At 40.0% G+C, this 19,961-nt stretch overlaps 2 protein-coding genes across 4 annotated transcripts; one reads left to right on the top strand and one right to left on the bottom strand.

The window, feature by feature from the left end:
- Window positions 1–232: 232 nt before the first annotated feature.
- ZNF189 (zinc finger protein 189) lies at window positions 233–12,312 on the bottom strand. 3 transcript variants are annotated; one of them, XM_077752245.1, is made up of 3 exons: window positions 12,018–12,312; window positions 11,208–11,334; window positions 233–2,971 (listed from the first exon to the last, which is right to left on the bottom strand). In XM_077752245.1, exons 1-3 carry the CDS (start codon window positions 12,048–12,050, stop codon window positions 1,251–1,253), a joined length of 1,881 nt encoding a protein of 626 aa, XP_077608371.1. In that variant the 5' UTR covers window positions 12,051–12,312; the 3' UTR covers window positions 233–1,250. The 3 variants fall into 3 exon arrangements, with proteins under 3 accessions (XP_077608371.1, XP_077608372.1, XP_077608373.1); XM_077752246.1 differs by having other exon boundaries at window positions 11,208–11,292; XM_077752247.1 differs by having other exon boundaries at window positions 11,208–11,289.
- Window positions 12,313–12,594: 282 nt separating this feature from the next.
- MRPL50 (mitochondrial ribosomal protein L50) lies at window positions 12,595–16,192 on the top strand. The gene is made up of 2 exons (XM_077752264.1): window positions 12,595–12,710; window positions 15,240–16,192. The coding sequence occupies exons 1-2, from the start codon at window positions 12,619–12,621 to the stop codon at window positions 15,625–15,627; spliced, it is 480 nt and encodes a 159-aa protein (XP_077608390.1). The 5' UTR covers window positions 12,595–12,618; the 3' UTR covers window positions 15,628–16,192.
- Window positions 16,193–19,961: the final 3,769 nt, after the last annotated feature.

The following is a 19,961-nucleotide window of genomic DNA, read 5'->3' as shown; positions in this document are numbered from 1 at the left end:
GTGGGGGAGTGGCAGAGAGAGGAGACACAGAATTTGAAACAGGCTCCAGGCTCTGAGCTGTTGGCACAGAGTCTGACACAGGGCTCGAATTCAGGAATGGCAAGATAATTGACCTGAAGTCAGACACTGAACCGACTGAGCCACCCACGTGCCCTGATTCTAATTTTCATATGCAGTATTTGACAGGATAGATTTTGTACTACTGAAGTAATAAAGAACTCTTACACAAAGCAAAAAACAAAACAGGTTTAATGATTAGAACAGATGGATTAATAGGTTTATATAACCATTAACTAAGGGAAGCCCTAGAACCAGAAATAAGGATTTTAAAATTGCATGCAAAGTCTAGTTACCATAAAAACCAAAGCAATACCAAAATATTTCAGCTTCCTAGCATAGACTCCAGATCTTTTTATTTCCAACTCTTGGTAATCAAAATATGTACACTTTCACATGCTACTGGTAGTGGAGGAGGAAGACGATTTGTATAGGACTACAATTATGGTTCACAGTCAGGAGGGCACATACAGAAGTGTCTTCCTCCACTTTTTTGGGCCCATCTTAAAAAAAGGCACTCCCAGAGGTTCCTTGATAACACCTTTGCTAGGTTTCTTATTTACTCACATAATCTTTACATGTAAAATTAATGGTCCACTCATTTCACAGATCTGGGAACCACAAGGCATTGGAACTGCTTCTTTAATTCATATGCCAAAAAGCTGGCTTTCTTAAGAAATGACTAAAACTTTGGAGATCAGTTAAAAAACCAAACACACACCTGGGGCTTTGTTTCCTTGACAATGTAATCATATGCTTAATTACCAGGCTTTGGCATGCATGGCCAGACACATCATAGAACTTAAAGAGCCACCATATAACGGTGGCTGAGGGCTTTCTTGAATACTTTTCTACCTTCAGCTCCCTCGTACCAACACAGCTTTGTCCTTCTCCCCTTTTTAATTATAATACCAAGTGCTCTGAACCTGGGTTTGACTTCTCTGCTGAAAGATGTGTTAAAAAAGGATGCTTAAATAAATTACTGTCTTTCTCTGTGATCATCAAAACAGAGTAATGGAAGTCTACAGCTGCCTGTGGGCAGCTGTCCACTATTCACAGAATCTTTAGAAACGATTTGCCTGAGGCCAAGGAGAATTTACTTTATCACTAAACTGGACTCATGTTGAGCCACACTGAAACTGCACTTGGGTAGCCAGTCTCAAGTCACACCACGCTTAGACACTTCTCGACATTTACTGCATCCACGTGGTGTGCAATTTTTGATGCTGAATCAGAGATATGCGGCAATTGAAGGCTTCGCCACAAGCATCACATTCATGGGTTTCTTGGGTTTTCACCTCTGCGTGGATCTTCTGATGGTTGACAAGGCTGCGTTGTTGACTAAAACTTTTGTCACACTTCTCACACTTGTAAGGTTTCTCTCCTGTGTGTATTCGCTGATGCTGAATAAGGCCTGAGTTCCGGCTAAAGGCCTTCCCACATTCATCACATTTATGGGGCTTATTACCTGTGTGAACACCCTGATGTCGAATAAGGTTACAAAGTTGACTAAAGCTTTTGCCACATTGTCTACATAGATAAGGTCTCTCACCAGTGTGGATTCTCTGATGTTCAATAAGAAATGAGCTCCGACTGAAGCTCTTCCCGCATACAGTACATAGATAGGGCTTTTCACCAGTGTGGATTCTTTGATGTTGTACAAGATGAGCGCTGACACTAAAAGTTTTCCCACATTCGTCACATTTATAAGATTTTTCCTTGGGATAGATTTCCTGCTGTATAACAAGACTGCAATTTGGATCAAAACTTTCCTTAGTTTCATTGTATGAATAAGTCTTCTCTCTGGTGTGGATTCTCTGATGCTGAATAAGACCTGAGCTTCTACTAAAGGCTTTTCCACATTCCTCACATTTATGGGGTTTGTCTCCTGTGTGAATTCTCTGATGACGAGTAAGGTTGCACAGTTGACTGAAGCTTTTCCCGCACTCCTTGCACTGATAAGGTCTTTCACCTGTATGGATTCTCTGATGTTCAATAAGGAATGAGCTCCGACTGAAGCTTTTTCCACATTCGATACAAAGAAAAGGCTTCTCACCAGTGTGGATTTTTTGGTGTTGTATAAGGTATGTACTTAATCTAAAAGCTTTCCCACATTCACCACATTTATGGGGTCTTTCCCCAGTGTGAATTCTCTGATGTTCAACAAGTAATGAATTTCGACTAAAGCTTTTCTTACATTTGGTACAGTGATAGGGTTTCTCACCAGTGTGAGTTCTCTGATGTTCAATAAGGTGTGATTTCCAACTGAAGGCTTTCCCACAGTCACTGCATTTATGGGGTTTCTCGCCTGTGTGAATCCTCTGATGTTTAACAAGGCTTCTTCTCTGGCTGAAGCTCTGTTTACACTGATTACACTGATAGGGTCTCTCTCCAGTGTGGATTCTCTGATGTCTAATAAGAGTTGAGCTCACACTAAAGGTTTTTCCACAATAATTACACTCATAGGGCCTTTCCCCAGTGTGAATCCTCTGATGTTCAATAACAAATGAACTGCGACTAAAACTCTTCCCACATTCATTACATTGAAAAGGCTTCTCACCAGTATGGACCCTTTGATGTTGAATGAAATGCGCCTTTCGGACAAATCCCTTTCCACATTCTTCACATTTATGGCATTTCTCTTCTGGGTTTGATCTCTTACGAATAATGTTAGTGTTTCCTCTGAACATTCTCTGTTCCTGGGCCAAAGATTCCCTTGGTATTTCCCATAAGAAAATTCCTCTCTGTTTATCTAATCTACCAACAAGTTCAAAGGTTTCTCTACCTATGGGATCTTGGTCAATTTCACTTTTGATTCTTGTAACTATTACACCCTGTGGTTCCACTTCTTCCTCAATTTCCTCAATTTCTTGTTTCACAGTTGGCTCCTCATCCTTATCTCTGTTTAAAACATCTAGAATAATAAATAGAAAATAGAAAGATTAACTAGGCTCTTTGCTAGCAAGGATAAATGCTTAGGAAAATAAGATTAAGATAAATTAATCCACTATATCTATAAAATGTGGATGACTACTTCATAGTATTGTAAAAATTAAATTAGTTCATATATATAAGGCATTTAGGACCATACTTGGCAAAAAATACAAGTTATATAAATATTATTATTAGTTATCTGATGAAATGTTTTTCTTGGAGAAGGGGTATGAAGACTGTTTTTTGTTGTTGTTGTTTTTTAAAGGAGCAAGCTTTTAAGTTTTTATTTTTTTAGTAATCTCTACACCCAACATGGGACTCAAACTCACAACACTAAGATCAAGAGTCACATGCTCCTCTGAATGAGCCAGTTTGGTGCCCAGAAAAGAGTGCTTTTATTAGGGGTAAGCAGAGTTGGGAGGAAGGGCTAGAAAATCAACAGAGAAATATGCAAGGTAAGATGGGCCAACAATGAAGTAAAACAAGTGGTGGTGTGATGGATTAGTCTATCAAAGAGAAAAGGATGACACAGGAATAGTAGATTCAGGAAAATCTGGGATGAAACAACATTACTGGAATGTGAGTAGACCAAATAACTGACAGAAAGGAACACAAAATGATGTTAAGATAAAAGACAAAAACCAGGGAAGCAACAGTTAATTCATTATTAAGAATTTACTTGTTGCAACAGAAGCATGCCAGGCATTGTGTAATGATTCAGTATTCAAAAATAAGACATGAAACTTCCTACCAAATAAAATGAATGACAAAAATACTGGGGAAAGAAGATAAAATGATACAATATAAGTAAAGCAATTCCTGTATCAAGAGACAAAATAGTTTAAAAAAAATGGGTTGGAGTAACATGGAGTCTATGATATAGAATGACAAAAGAAATACAAAGGAACACAGTCAAGACTAATGAAAGAAAGAGAAAAGCAGTCTGTGGTAACCTCACCTACCATAAATCATCCCACATTCTTCAAGTATACATTATTCTCACTCTTTCAAAGATATAAGAGCCAAGCAGGAACCATCTGGTTCCAAATAAGAGTCTCTAAGACATTTGAGAAATGAAAATCTTCCATGTGTTAAGGAAAGACAACATAATGGTCTATGATGTAAAGAGTGGCATATAGAACACTTAACTCTGCCTCTAACTTCTTTCCTGATTTTCTCTCTTGCTTTTTGCTGGATAATTGTATATATTTTGTTGATCACTACCAAAAATATATTTGGCCCTAAACAGTTTCCTTTTTTAGAATTTCTATTTTCTCTCAATTTTATAATCTACCTTTGGAGTCATCTCTGACTTTTCTTTTCATTCACTTTATTATTTTTTTAATGTTTATTTATTTTTGAGAGAGACAGAGAGACCGAGTGTGAGCAGGAGAGGGGCAGAGACAGAGGGAGACACAGAATCCGAAGCAGGCTCCAGGCTCTGTGCTGACAGCTCAACTCACAAACTAAGCCAAAGTTGATGCTCAATCGACTGAGCCACCCAGGTGCCCCACTTTTCACTCACTTTAAACCGGTCATTAAGTTATTTTATTCCAAAAAGCCTTCCCTTATTCCCCTAAGAAACTAGTAGAAAGTTTATTTCTGCTTATACTATTTATAGTGTTCTCTCTCAAATTCACTTCACTTGGACTGCTTTCTTTTACAGAAAAACAATCAGAGAACTCCCTCAACCTTCTGCCCCCTTCCTATAAAATTATCTGACTGGCACGTGAAGATCTATCCCATTCCTATCCAAGGAGAATTTGTCTACTTTCTCTGGATCCTGCTTGTTTTTGAGCACTTGGTCAATTATTACTATTTTTTCCTCTTTCTTCCATTGGTAGTCTCCACTGACCAACATACCAATATGCATACAAATATACTCCGCATACAATTATGCCCAATTATATCTTGAACTTGAAATCCTGCTCTCAATGAAACCCAAGTTTGTGAAATAAAATGTTAACACTGTAGCTTTCCACTTCCCAACTATGTTTTCTATGTCCAAGGTCTTCCCATTCAACCATTTTATAACCTACTGTAAAATCTGGCTTCTGTTTCCAGCATCTAGAGAAGCTTCTTATGAAATCACCAATAACTCTTGAATAACAAATACAATGAACATTTTTCATTCCTTACTTATTCAGCAGCATCTGACACTGTTGACTATTCCCAAAAACTACCTGTTTTTGAGTTCTATGCTATTAATATTTTTCTAGTCCCTTCCCTACTTTTTCTTTGGCCTTTTCTAATAAATTTCCTTCATGTATTTCTCCTCCTTTGCAAAATGTTGGTTGACAAGGTTACTGTGACTAATGTTTACATTCTTTTTTTTTTTAAATATCTTGAGAGAGACAGACAGAGAGAAAACACAAAATCCCAAGCAGGCTCTGCACTGTCATCAAAGAACCTGATACGAGGGCTCAGTCTCATAAACCATGAGATCATGACCTGAGCCAAAATTGAGAGTTGGATGCTTAACTGACTGAGCCACTCAGGTGCCCCACCATATTTACCTTCTTACTTCTCTATATTCACACTCTGAATATCGCCACTTACATGCCTCAAACAGGGTGTACAATTAACATGATCCTCATCATCTTCTGTCATGTAGGGCTCTACCTCTAATCATCTTCTCTTGATGGGCATCCTCATCCATGACCCAAAGTAGAAAATCATCCTAGATTTCTCCATTTTTCTTTTTGTTACACAATCGCCACAATCAAGGATTCTACTCCCTGGCACCTACCTTCTTTCTATGTTTTCCCTGGATTATGCAAAAGCCATCTAACAATCCTTCACTCTAATCTTTAAGCTGCCCCCACACTACATCTACTTCACTGCATCCAGAGGGATGTACATGAAATGGAATTCCAGTCATATTACCACCTATAGGTTTACTAGTATTCTATCACCTCTAAGATCAAATCAAAGCTCTTTACACTATGATACTCCGCGTTTTATGACAGGTTCTCTAAACCTCAAGTCACCCTCCTACCCCCTTCCTCACAATGGAATTGGGAAATTGCTTATGTTAATGTTTTATACCATTTATTTGCGTATCTCATTCACCAACTGTCCCCCAGCACTGTTTACCTGGCAAACTCTTGGTTGCTCTTTAAGACTCAACTTAAAGCAACAGTTCCTCTACAAAGCCTTCACTATGTCCACTAGACAGATTTAGGTGTTCTGTTTTTATTACTAGTTCTCATCCATAACTGTATTATAGCTATTATCGCACTGCACTTTTAACTGTTTGTGTTTGTCTCTTCTGTGGGTTTGTAAATTCTTTGTAAGAAGGGTAAGTCTCTTATAACGTTTACCCAAAGACAGAGTCAACCACATTGCTAAAGAGATTATTATAAGGATCTTAATTCTTCCCCGAACAATCTATGAACCCAACTGTATGAACCCAATCAAAATCTTATGAACTAATTAAAAGTTCAATGAATATAAACTTCAAGTGGAAGAATGCAGAAAACTAATTAAGCATACCCTGAAAAAGAATATAAAAGAATGATTTATCATGCCAGACATAAAATGCAATATATTGCTAAAGTAAATAAAACAGGCTCTGGCATGAAAATAAATAAGTCAAAGAGATAGGTAAAGAAAACAAGTGACTTCAGGCTTCTATAAAGAGCAGCACAGAAAGGACTATCAGTTATCTCGGCTTGGTAGCTATAATCACCTTCTGAGGTCTCTGCCATACTTGTGTTCTATGTCCCCATCCTATGATCATAGCTGACTGTCTACAGTAGACCGATGACTCAAAGTGTATCTCTCCCAGGGATTTGGAATTAAAAATGAAATAGGCAGTTATTCTGAACATGACATAGAATTGCAACCTATCAACTCATAAGCTATAGGGACAAAAGCATGTGGATATGAGGAAGAAAGGCCAGTCTACCAAGGAGAAAGAAACAAAACGCAAACAGTTAATTACTGACTTCCTGAGCAATCCAATTTCTGGGTTTAGTCCTTTCTGACATCCAGTTGCAATCATGCTCATATTCTATGAACCACCTCTGTCCCTACAGTAAGTTCTCTTGTTGGCTTACGCTAGTTTGAGTTGATTCCTATAATCTTTAATCAGTTTTAATATGGTAGCTGAGGAGAGAGAGAAAAAGCAAGGAAATGGTAAAGTGGAAGTGGCTAAACTTTGACAAAAGTTACCACACATTTTCTAAAAAGGGCCAGACAATAAATACTTTTAGCTTTGTGAGCTAAAAATGGTCTCTGCTGCAACTATTCAACTCTGCCACTATAGCACGAAAGTAGTATTAAATAATACACAAAGGAATGGGCATGTCCATGTTCCAATAAAACTTTACAAAAACAGTCAGTGCCAGATTTGGCCTGTGGACCATAGCTGCTAACCCCAATATCCAGAAGAGTAGAGAAAGAACAGTTTTCTTGGTAAAAGAATGACAGAATGGGGAAGAACTTGCATTCTTAGGGCTAGCACAGTGCTTAGCTATTTACTGAATGGATGAGTAGTTGAACAAATCACTGAGAAGAGACTATAATGAAAGAAGAGAAGCAATGAGGTTAAAGTCTTACAGCAATTCCCAATTCTGTCAAAGTCCAATATGGCTCAAATAGACTGGAAAGAAGTCATTAAAGTTGAAGAAGTCCAGTTCATTTGAAAGAACTGAGATCAAGCTGTCAGCTAAGTTATCAACGTAGTTACTAAAGTTTTTAAATAAAAACCAGCATGGAAAGGAAAGGTGTTGAATAAAGGACCAAAATTAAAGCTGGAAGAGTGTTGTATTATGTAAGGCAGCAAGATGAAATACAGGAAAACACTACATTTAGAAAAGTTAAGTAATTGTGATTTTTCATCAAGGGAATGGAGGAAGAATCTATAGAGGAATATGAAAAGATTGTGAAAGATGAGAAAAGAACTGATAAAAAAGCTGTAGTTCAGCTAAAATGAGAGCCTGAAAGTAGATCACAGATGGGCTCACTGTCATGCCTTCCTCCATATGGTACTCACATTTTACAGTAGTAGGGACAGGCAAGGCTGGGCACTTGCCTGGTTCTATCAACCAGAATACCATATGTGTGGATAAAGCTGGCAGTGACTCAGAGACATCATGGCATACTGGGAGAAAAAAAATCAGCAGCTGATCTGGCTGGAGGCTGACGTGGTATGTGGGAAATAATAGACGATGCTAGAAAGCTAGGCAGGGGCTATTTAGAGAGGCTCTAGTAGGTAGGACAAGAAATTAAGATTTGTATCCTTTAAGCTATCAGGAAGTTGTAAGCAGTTAACTAACAAAATCACTTTGGTGGCAGTGAATAGAATGTATTAAAAGAAAGGGAGGTGGAGGGCAAGGGGCTAGTTTATGGGCTAATGAAATAATCTGTTCAAGAGGTACGGAGCCTTTTTTTTTAATTTTTTAAATGTTTATTTATTTTTGAGAGAGAGAGAGCGAGCGAGCGAGAAAGTGCAAGCAGTAGAGGGGCAGAGAGAGAAGAAGACATGGAATCGGGAGCAGGCTCCAGGTTCTGAGCTGTCAGCACAGAGCCTGATATAGGGCTCAAACCCACAAACCACAAGATCATGACCAGAGCAGAAGTTCAGACACTTAACCGGCTGAGCCACCCAGGCGTCCTAAGAGGTATTGAGTCTTAAGTATAGTTATTCAGTTATACAAATATTTAAAAGCATATAATATATACCCAGATCTATGCTAAGTGCTGGAGAAATCAAATGAAAAAATAGTTATTGTCCTCATGGAGACCAGTCAAGTTAGAGAAATAAGATAAAGAATGACTAGAATACAGTCATTTGATAAATTGACTGTAAACTATACAAACAGTTGAGAAATTCAAAAGAAGTGCATACATGGCAGCACAGAGAAAGGAGTATTTAATTCTGAAGAGGAGGCCCTTGAGATCATAATGGATTATTTGAGATTTGCCAGGTGTGAGTTATTTATGTAGTCTTCAAAAGGAGATGGCAAAGATTTCAGAGCCAACTTTGAGAAGATAATGAGTATGATGACGATATGATGATAACAATCATCATTTATATTATATTTAGTACATGCTAACCAGTACCCTAAGCGCTTTACATATATTAACTCAGTTAATGCTCACAGTAACCCTAAGAGGTAAGTGCTATTATTATTGCCATTTGGTAAAAGAAGAAATAGGCATGGAAAGGTTATATAATTCACCCATGGTCACAAGGCTTGTAAGTGGGGGAACCAGGATTTTTATTTCGGCAGTTAGGCTCCAATTGCTTCTCCTAGGTAGAGATAAAGATTTGGGACTTATCACAGTAGTAGGTGATGACCGGACTGTAGATAAGGTTCACCAAAGAAAGCATGTAGATGGAAAGGAAGTCTGAGGATGCAAGGCAATAGAAGGAAGCAATAAAGAGTTTCAAATATATAGAGATAGGTGAAATAAAATAAGGTCCAACACTCTATTCCATTTGACAATTAGGCTATTAAAGTCTAATTTAAACAATTTAATGGGCATGGTAGAGGCAAGAAAGGGGGCTTAGAGATAATGGAAGGCAAAGTACAGAACACACATTACTCTTACAAAAACTGGGCTTTGAAGTGAACAAGAAGCAGGTTACAGGCTCTCTCAAAAGACTGTCACCCCGTCCCCCACTTTCCCCAACTGGAAGAGTCATAAACCTACCTATCACCAAAATAAAGGTACCAGGGCAGAAGGAATAGAGACTGAAGTTGTAAGGGGAGAAAAGAAAAAAAAAAGGATGACTGATGGATAAGTTCTTGAAGAAGTGAGGAAATAAGAGCACACTTAAGCGTGCACATGAGGGGCAGAAAGTTAAGAGTTCACATTCACTGGCCTCTATCTTCTCTGTGTAACAGAAGGTGAGGTCCACTACTGAGTAATGGACCCAAGGAAAACTTTTTAAGCTTTTGGAATAGTCACTAAAGGGAAGAAGAGAATGAGCAAATCAATGATAAAAAACTGGCTGAGATGTGAAAACCCACTGGAGACTAGAAGAAAAGTCATGCATATCTACAGGGCATTAATCCTTTCAGTTAAAGAATTCCTCCTGCTGTGTTTAGCAACTCAGATAGGAGAAAAAGCCGCTTTTATAACCAATACAGAATTTGAAGTTTGCAGAAGAGGGAGAGCACAATGACTAGGTGGCAGGAGAGCTGGTGATAATTCATATGTAAGTCCATGGATTAGAGGAAGAGGTGAAGTTAGAAGAGGATTGATGATCTGGGGGGGAGGGGGGGGAGGAGAAATCAAGGAACAAGCAGCATGATTGTGCATAAGCAGGTCTGGCAGGAAAGGAGTAGAAGAGGTAGAAAGGTAAGAGACTGTAGTAAGCTCCACATGGGCAGAGAGCAGGTCTGTTCTGGTCCCCCCTGTCTAGTTACGGTCTAAGATATTTACAATGCCTGAATAATTTTCAAAGACTAAGATACTGGGGCTTCCAACTTGCCTGCCTTGACAAAACTGAGGGTTTGATCATTGGCGTGAGTTGCTGAACGAAAAAGGAAAGCAAGGTCCCTGAAGACAACATGGTCGGGATATAATAAGGCTGAAATGATGACTGCACCATTCACGGCACAGGTGAGCATAGGGAAGATTCTGCAATGTGACAAAACCTATGTGTGACGGGCCAAAAACTGTTGACAGGTAGCAGCGGAAAAGAAAAGGGTGGGTAGAGCAAGGCTGCTGAAGCCTCCAAGGAGATTTTGTTTGAAGGGTTAAACGAATGCTTCGGGAACAGCACCGAAGAGCCAGGGGAACAGTAACTTCTCCCCTTCCAGCCTTGAGACAAAGGAGAGGGGAAAAAAGAGGATGTAGGAGAGTAAGCACTTCTCTTTGCCAGAGAAGTGGTGTCCTTGGGAAAGTGCCAGTTTCCAGTTAAGGCCAGGAGGGGTAAGGAACATTATGTGAAGAAGAACAGGGGCTCCAGAAGGCAGAGTGAAAAGGCGTAGGAGGAAAACAGTGCGAGGATGAGCCAGGAGGGAAAGTACAGAGCAATATGGGAATGAGACTAGGAAGATAAGAAGCCAGAAAGGCTTGTATTTTGGTTATTGCAAGGACACTAGGGACGAGAGCAGGGAGACAATTAATGGCTGAAATGTCTGAACCTGAACTTTGGAACAAAGCGGTTTTGGTACTGGTAGTGGTCCAAGGGTCCTCCGAGTTTCATTTCTCATAGCCTCGTAGATATTTTCGTCAGAGGAACAAAAGAATCTTACCCAGTGAGACCAGGTTTCCGTAATTCTCCATCATGACATCTTTATACAGGCTTCTCTGAGCTGGATCCAGATAATCCCACTCCTCCTGGGTAAAAAACACAGCCACATCCTCAAATGTCAGCAACCCCTGAAATAGTACGATTTCTGTAGTCAGTTCTTGTTGTCTCAAGGACAATTCTACCACTGAAAGTAGCAGAAGCAATCAGCTATCAGAGCCGGGTAGGCCAGGAGGAACGGGATTACCAAGAGTTCCAAATGATGCCGAATTCCGTGTCAGACAAGCACCTCCAACTAGAGGGCAACCGAACTGGATCCTGGTCGTCAGCAGTGATGGTGTTTTTCTGGTTGAATAATCATACCCTAACACTTTTATTTCAGTAAGCTGCCCAAGGCCTCCCCAAGTTTCCTGACCCTCATTGCCCGGCTCCATCCAACTGTTAGCACCGTCTTGAGACCCTGTTCAATTCAATTGCAGGAAGTTCTCTAAGCGTCTACCTGGGGTCCTAGCATCGTGACAGGCGCACAAGACACAGGGGAGGGTCAAAAACGGTGCCTTGTCGGGAAGAACTCACAAATGAGAGCGCTTGTCTGGAGCATTACTAATTTTCTTCGGTTGATTTATCAAGTCGCTCTTGAAACGAAGGACCAAGTGGGCGATTCTGTACCGAGGCGCAATCCAGACCACTGTGGGGTTCTTCCTTGCACAGGGCTGGCCTTAAAGACAACGGTCGCGGGGGGTTTGGGCGGGGGGTAGCGCGGCCTAGCTCCAGTAGTGGCCAGAGAACAGGGATACCCAGAGTGGCGACTTACCTTTGGCTCCGGCGGGGGGCTCGGGGAGGCCATCTCCAGGGCAGAAAATCAGGACGGGAACCCGGGAGAGCCGCAAGGAAAGGAACCTCCCGCGAGGCCTACCCGGCGGTTGGAAATTAGGCCCCAGGAAGGCGAGGCCTCCAGGCTGGTTCTGGCCAGGTCCTGCCTCGGTCCCAGCGTGGTCACGACCCCAGCAGCATATCAGACGCACTATCTGGCCATCCCCCAAACCCAAATTCCCTCCCTCCTAGCTGCGCAGCCTTCCAGGCCTCGCTAGAGCCTCCTCCCAGTTGCCAGTTCCTCCTCCTTTCAGCCAAGGAGCTCTATGACCGCCCGCCCCCGGACCAGAAGGCGTCACCCGGAACCTTCCCGGGACGCCCCCAACTACAACTCCCGTCATGCTCTGAGAGAGCGCCTCGGTCCAGCCTCCGCCGGCAAAGGCTATCGGACTACATTTCCCAGCGTGCAAAGCGGGAGGGAGCTTCTGGGGAGGCTTAACAGGAAAAAGGGAACACCTATCACTAAGCTTACATTTGACTGGCTGGTCTTGGCGCGTCACTGCCGGCCGGGGCAGAGCCCGAGCCGGTACCTCTCCTCCGAGATGGCGGCCCTGTCAGTGTCTGGCGTTACCAGAAGAGGCCTCACGTGGATAGTCTTAGGGGCACCACGCAGAGAATTTTGGTCTCGATTCAGGTAAAGCGGAAGGTTAGATGGCGGGTCTCGTTCAGGGAAGGTGAGAGAAACTGAGGAGGATGGAAGGACGAATTCAGAAGTTGGGAGTCATGCCGTTAAGACGGGACCCTGGTCCTGCTCCTGACCTGAGATAGGACGAGAAACTACGTTAGGTTCTGAGTTCAGAGCTTCAGCGCGGGTCTCTGAGTGATGGTGCCCAGTCTTGGCCTCACTTTTGTCATTTTATAACGGAAATACCGCCCCCTTTCCCTTCCACTTCACTCGTTAATTTAGTAAGCAAACGGTACCGACCGAGAGTTTCAGGCACCGACTCTGGTGTCAGGACACAGATGGCTCGTTTGGAAGAGTAACATGGAACACGAACTTGAAAGTGCTCGGTAAATCAAATGCATTTGTGCGGTTTCTTCGCAAGCTAGATTCAGAAAGGAGATGTGGCCTCCTCATTTTGTTCGTTTGTCCATTCGTTGTTTCATCAGCAGATAGTTACTAAACGCCTGCTCTGGTCCAGCATTTCCCTAAGTAAGTTAGAGCAGCGGAAACAAAGTCCCTCTCAGTTTCCGCCCTCTGGCATATGGGGAAACCGTGGCCCCGTAGGAAGTATTTTGCTAAAAGCAAGTTAATGGCTGGGCTGGAACCAGAACCCGGGTCTTTAACTCTCCATCTACTGCTTTTCCTACTGCACCGTGTGGAATGTTTTGAAGGTAAATCCGTTTGACTCATAGTGCTGGGGCATCAAAACGTGTGGGAACCTCAGGAAACATGCCCTCAGGTTTCATGGAAAAGCTCCTTCCATCCGGGGGTACTTTGGTCATCAGTTCATGGATTTATTAGCTTTTCTCTTTTTTGGTTAGTATTCGTATCTCAAATCTCCTTCAAGTTTGTTTCATTCACTCATTCAACACAAATGTATAGAGTGTCTGCTATATGTCGGATGTCTAGGTGTTAGGGATACGGTTGTTAGTAAGTCAGACCTAGTCTTTGTCTTAATAGAGCATATGTTCTGACGGAGGGGAAAAAAAATCCAACGTGGGATATGATTTCAGAAAGTGGTAAATTATGAAGAAAACTAGAGCAGTACAAGAGATTACTGAGATCGAAGGAATTCGTCAGAATTTCATTCTGATGAAGAGTGACTGGAGTAGATTGAGGAGAAAATGGAAAGTGATGAAGTAGAGACTATAAGTATAGACAACTCTTTGGGAAACTTGAGAAGAACATGGAGTCTCGGGGGTGTCATTTTTCTTTCAAGATGGGGAAATACAGCATATTGTGTGCCCTGGGAAGACACTAGTAGATGGAGAGAAATTGATAAAGAGTTGCTGTAAACAGAGGGCTAAATTGCTGGAAGACTCTTTGAGTAGGCAAAGAGAAATTGTTCTACAAACCATATTCTTGGCCAAACATCTTTCTTCCTGTCTTTCTCCCTCTATGCCTGCCTGCCTGCCTTCCTTCCTACCTTCCTTCCTTTTCCCACACATCATTTATTTCTGATGCCTCTCAATTTCTGTAGGGATGACTGACCCCAGTCAGATACCAACTCCATGGAAAACAAGAGTCATGATCTGATTAATATTTCATGAGGCACTGAAAATAGTGTATTAGGCAGATTTCCTCACGTTGGCCCATGTACTCAGAAGTAGTTATTCAGGCAGCCTTCAAAGGACCCCAGGTCAATAAAACAGGTTTCTGTATTCAGGAGTTTATAATCTGGTACACTGGTTCTTAACCAGAGATAGATTTGCCCATCAGGGGACATTTGGCCATGTCCTTTGGTTATGACTGGAGCAGAGGAGTGCTACTGGCATTTATCCTGCCCTGGGTAGAGGCCAGAGATGCTGCTTAGCATCTCACAATGAATAGGATAGCCTCCTACAACCAAGACTTATCTGGTCCAAAATGTCAAGTGTTTGGGCTGAGAAACCATGATCTGGTAAGAGAAATAGAATGTAAATAAATCTCCAATAGGATGAAGTGTGCTGTGAAAGCAATATAAAGTGCTGTACTATGTCAGAGGAATTTATATTTGGGGAAATCAAGTAAAACTTCTTGGAAGAGAACAGTTCTGTGCTAGGACTTAAGGATTTCAATAGGTGAAGATGAAATTGGCATCTCTTGTAGGATGTAACTTGAGCTAACACACGACATCAGGAAAGTGGGAAATAGAATGTAGTAGTTTACTGTGTGTAGGCATAGAGTGTATGTAGATTAGTAGGACATGAGGTTAGATAGGTTGATTGGGTTTGGAAACTGGGAATCCCAGATGACGATTTACCTCTTGTTCTTGGGATTCTTAGAGCATATAAAATCTGTAATTAGCTTTTCTCTTCTGTCTATACCAGCTCAGGTCAGCTATAAGCTTCCAAAGGCAGGCATCTATCTTATTTTTCTCTCTACAGTGCCCAAAAGAGTAAGTGCAAATTATTGGTTGATTTAGTTAGATGGGTAAGATTAGGTGTGGTGTTTGTCAGTTTTTCAGCTTTGTTAGTGCAGTTAACCAAAGATTCACATAGTTGTTTTTGACCATTCCAGAAAAGAAAAAAAGCCAGCGGTGGCTGAGATAGTAGAAGAAGTGAAGAAAGAGCCCATTTTGGTGTGTCCACCCTTACGAAGCCGAACATACATACCACCTGAAGATCTCCAGAGTCGTTTGGAATCTTGTGTCAAAGAAATTTTTGGCTCCTCTGTTCCTAACAATTGGCAGGATTTGTCCCTGGAAGATGGCCGTCTGAAGTTCAGTTTCTTGACACGTTTAGCTGATGACTTGGGCCATGCGGTGCCCAACTCCAGGCTTCACCAGATGTGCAGGGTCAGAGATGTTCTTGATTTCTATCAAGTGCCTATTCAGGATCAATCTAAATTTGATGAACTTACTGCCAGTAATCTGCCTCCCAATATAAAAATCACTTGGGGTTACTGAGCAGTTCAGAAGAGGAACACATTAAGATCATTTTGTCCTGAGCAAGGGGGCTGGTTATTAATTAGACTTTTGATACTTTACCTTGTGAAATGCTGTTAGAACTGTTCTCTAAACCCACTTTTTCTGTGAAAGAATGAATTATCTCTTTTTCTCATCATGAATTAATAACAAAGATTTTCTTTTTTCACATTTGCTGAAACTTTGTTGTTTTTTTAATGGAATCAAGTCATTAATCATGGATGAAAATTTCCTTCTCTGGAGGACACTAATTAAACTTGGGTTTAAGATACAAGGCTGTTATATGTTCAGACATGGTCTTTATAGGCATAAAATAGTAGATGCAAAAACAGGTTTTAATCCTGTTAGGACTCTTAAACCTAAAGTGGTATTATTATGTATAGTACCTATACAAATAAGGAAACTTAGATATGTATACAAGAAATGTAAAAATCTATGTTGTATATTAGAGCAAGTTGTTTCTTTCATTTCTTTATGAAGTCAAAATAGAAAATGATACTGTTCATTCTAGATTAATCTCTTATGGAATTAAAGTAAATTTTTTGAAGAGTGTTGTGTGTTTTTAAACTTTTTAAAGGTGAAATTTGTGGGGTGGCCGAGTGGCTCAGTTTATTAAGTGTCCAACTCAGTCTCAGCTCAGGTCTTGATTTCTCGGTTGTGAGTTCAAGCCCAAAATTGGTCTCCAAGCTGAGAGTGAAACCTACTAAAAAAAAGTGAAATTTGATTTTCTGCCCTATCATTTTCTTAATTTAAGTACTATAAATGAAAGAATATATATGCCAGCTATGAAGTGCTGTGATTTTTTTTTTTTAAAGAGATAGGTCAGCTTCTATATCTAAATGAATGTTCTCTTCAAAGGAGATATGTTTATTTCAGAACATTTATCTTTTCTGTAACTTTTAATTTTATTTTAATGTTTATTTATTTCTGAGATAGCGTGACGGGGAGGGGCAGAGAGAGAGGAAGACACAGAATCCAAAGCAGGCTCTAGGCTCTGAGCTGTCAGTAGACAGCCCAATGCAGGGCTCGAACTCCCAAACCATTAGATCATGACCTGAGCCAAAGTCAGATGTTTAACCAACTGAGCCACTCAGGCACCCCTTTCCTGTAACATTTTAAAAGCAGCTTTGAATACCTTTGGGTATCCACTAGGGTGGTAAGTCTTTGCACACTTTGGTGTACTCAATTTGTGAAAATTACTCAAAGAGCAAGTTACCAGACAGTTCTGAATTACAGATGTTAAATGAGGAGGTGATTAAATTAGGAATTATTTTTGTTCAGACTTTAGATAATGGATAGAGAGTAATAAAAGGGAGAAGGAATTTCTTGTATTTTATCTTGANTCTTACTTCTCCGCCATCTTGCCCCCTCCGGATTTGACTACTGATAGTTCTGAAAGAAAAGTGACAGGTTTTAAACAAAGGAAAATGCATTTATTCTCTTTCCCAGGGGGACTACATTGAAGAGGGAAAAATCGGGCGTATAAATTCTGTCATATTAGAAAAATAAGTTACATTACAGTCATGCCTCATAAATAGCAGACGATCAGGTTTATTATAACCTGTATATTAAAGAGCTTAGAAGTTTCTGGAGTATCAGAGCATCTGGAGGTCTGGAGCTTAAATATCAGAGCTATTATATCCCTTCTATGTGAGAGGGTTTCAGCATGAAAATATTTGAATTTTACATACAGGATTTCATCATTTCATTTCCCGTAAAACTTTTATTTCTAATCTGGAGACACAGAAAAATATGCAAAGGGCATGATTGAAAGTAATGGATGATAAAGATGGTTTGAGAAAACAATTGGTTTCAACTCGAGATTGTAAAACCAGGCTTCACATGAATGTAAAGGCAGAAGAAATTCCCTCTTTGTAGACTGGAGTCGTGTTTCTCAAAGTCTAATGTGCATATGAATCACGGAGGTCTCTTTAAAATGCAGATTCTTATTCCATAGGTCAAGAGTGGGTTCTGAGCCTCTGTCTCCTAGGCAATGCTGATAATGTTTTGAGTAACATGGCCCTAGACCCTAGTATTGAAATGGGAAAGTTCCACCCCTGAAGCAGCAGTCCTGGAAAGTTGAGCTACCAGAGAAGATAAACTGCACATCCATCAGTAACTCTAGAGGGCATCACTGAGGTAACCAAACATGGTATAATTCTAAAAGGTTACATTTAAAAATCAAGTGATTGTTGTATAGAAGGAGTTCTCCATTAATTTTTCTTAGTTGGACCTTTGAACTCCATAAATATACTTAGGAAAAGCTAGGCAATAAAATATTCAGAGTTAATAGAAATAGTCTTGCGTAAAAAGTATGTATTTAAGCCATGTAAATAGACTTCTCCCTCTCTCTTTTTAATGTCATTTTTTTTATTACAAAAGCACATTTTTAAAAATTTGGGAAAAACAGAAACAAAATACCATTTTCATCTTACTGTTCAGGTAATCACTTAATATACTAATATATTTTTAAAGGAAAATAAAATTTTATCCTGTATTTTATTAAAAAAAATTTTTTTAATGTTTTATTTATTTCTGAGAGAGAGAGAGGGAGACACAGAATCTGAAACAGCCCTCAGGCTCTGAGTTGTCAGCACAGAGCCCAAGCAGGGTTTGGACCCATGAACCATGAGATCATGACCTGAGCTGAAGTCAGATGCTTAACCAACTGAGCCACCCAGGCACCCCTATTCTATATTTTAAAATTTACTGTGACTGTCCCCTGGTCCCTTCACTCTGAGTGTTCCTACTTATTTTGAAAGTCTTAAAAGTAATACATTTGATTAATAATGCATTATTTCATAACTGGATGTTAAGTACAGTAGTCCCTTCTTAACCTTGGGGAGATGCATTTCAAGTGGATGCCTGAAACCCTGGATAGCCCTGAACCCTACATATACTATGTTTTCTCCCTATGCATACAGACCTATGATAGTTTATACTTAGGCACAGCAAGAGATTGACAATGATTAATAATAAAATAGAACATTTACAACAATATGTTGTAATAAAAGTTATGTGAAGGTGGTCTCTCAGATATTTTATTGTACTCACCCTTCTTGTGATGATGTGAGATGATAAAATGCCGGATGTGATGTGAATGATCTAGGTGTTGTAATGTAGCATGAGGCTGCTCTTGACCTGATTTGCATCGGAAGGAGGCTCATCTACTTGGAGACTGGGGTTGACTGCTGGTAACTCAGACTGTGGAAAGGGAAACTGTAGCTAAGAGGTGGGGTAGGAGGACCACTGTAATTATTCAACTAATATTCTTTTGCTGGATAATTAAACTATTGCCAGTTTTTTGCTTTTATTTTTATTTACTTTTAATCTGGCTTTTTTAGTTCTTTGAGTATTGGTCTCCTGTAAAATTCCCTTTTACTCCGAGTGGAAATCATCCCACTCTAAATTTCTTGACTCGGAACCTAGGAATGGGCAACTTGGTCCTGCTGGTGTGTGTGTGTGTGTGTGTGTGTGTGTGTGTGTGTGTGTGTGTGTTTTAATAAACATTTATTAATCTCAAGTCATCCTTTTGGCAATATTTTTTTAAGGTAAGCTCTGCACCTAACATGGAACTTGAACTTAACCCCAAGATCAAAAGTCACACACTCTACTGACTGAGCCAGCCAGTTGCCTCTGTCCTACTTCTTGATTTGTAATCCCATTAACGTGTGTTCTTGTGTACCCTAAAGGATAAAGTGACAAGTACCTTGAACTCAGTCATACTGGCACACATAAACTTAATCTTATCTGCAGTTAACTTTTCTCATTTTTATTAGTTTATTTCACAGTGCAAAAGTTCTAAAGTTTTTACTTGAATGGTTTCTAAATTCAAAAGTAGTCGCTAAAATTAACTTCTGATGCCACGGAATTCCAATGTTAGTCAGTTCTACAGTAGCAAACTGCAGCTGCTATCAAATTTCTGCTTTTTTTCCTATCAGGAAATAATCAAATTCAGAATATTTAACACTGATGTAACACTAATCCACATTGTTCGTATTCAAATTTCACAAATGTTGTCCCAGTAATGACCTTTATAGCAATTTCACCCCCTGATCCAGGATCTAATCCTGGTTCATTCTTTGTGTTTTTTTTTTATCACTTAATCTCCTTTACTTTGAAACAATTCTTCAGTAAATTCTATATTATAAGGAATTTATTCATTTCATCTAAGTTGTCAAATTAGTTGGCATAACGTTTTTATAATAATATTGTATTTTCCTTTTAATGTCTATTGGATCTGGAATGATAAGCCCTCTTTCATTTTGGGTATTTGTTATTTTATTCTATCTTTTTATTGGACCAGTCTGGCTTGT

Source organism: Crocuta crocuta, unplaced genomic scaffold, assembly GCF_008692635.1.
Source record: "Crocuta crocuta isolate KB4526 unplaced genomic scaffold, BGI_CrCroc_1.0 scaffold211, whole genome shotgun sequence".
Classification (NCBI taxonomy): domain Eukaryota; kingdom Metazoa; phylum Chordata; class Mammalia; order Carnivora; family Hyaenidae; genus Crocuta; species Crocuta crocuta.
The sequence above is the reverse complement of the archived record's forward strand: the minus strand, read 5'-3'. Positions and strand labels throughout refer to the sequence as shown.

Coding starts and splice junctions, on each gene's coding strand:
- ZNF189 (XM_077752245.1), bottom strand. CDS start 12,050: ATGGCCTCCCCGAGCCCCCCGCCGGAGCCAAAG. Junction 11,335..12,017: donor GCCCCCCGCCGGAGCCAAAG/GTAAGTCGCCAC, acceptor GTACTATTTCAG/GGGTTGCTGACATTTGAGGA. Junction 2,972..11,207: donor CGGAAACCTGGTCTCACTGG/GTAAGATTCTTT, acceptor TTATTATTCTAG/ATGTTTTAAACAGAGATAAG.
- MRPL50 (XM_077752264.1), top strand. CDS start 12,619: ATGGCGGCCCTGTCAGTGTCTGGCGTTACCAGAAGAGGCCTCACGTGG. Junction 12,711..15,239: donor GAATTTTGGTCTCGATTCAG/GTAAAGCGGAAG, acceptor TGACCATTCCAG/AAAAGAAAAAAAGCCAGCGG.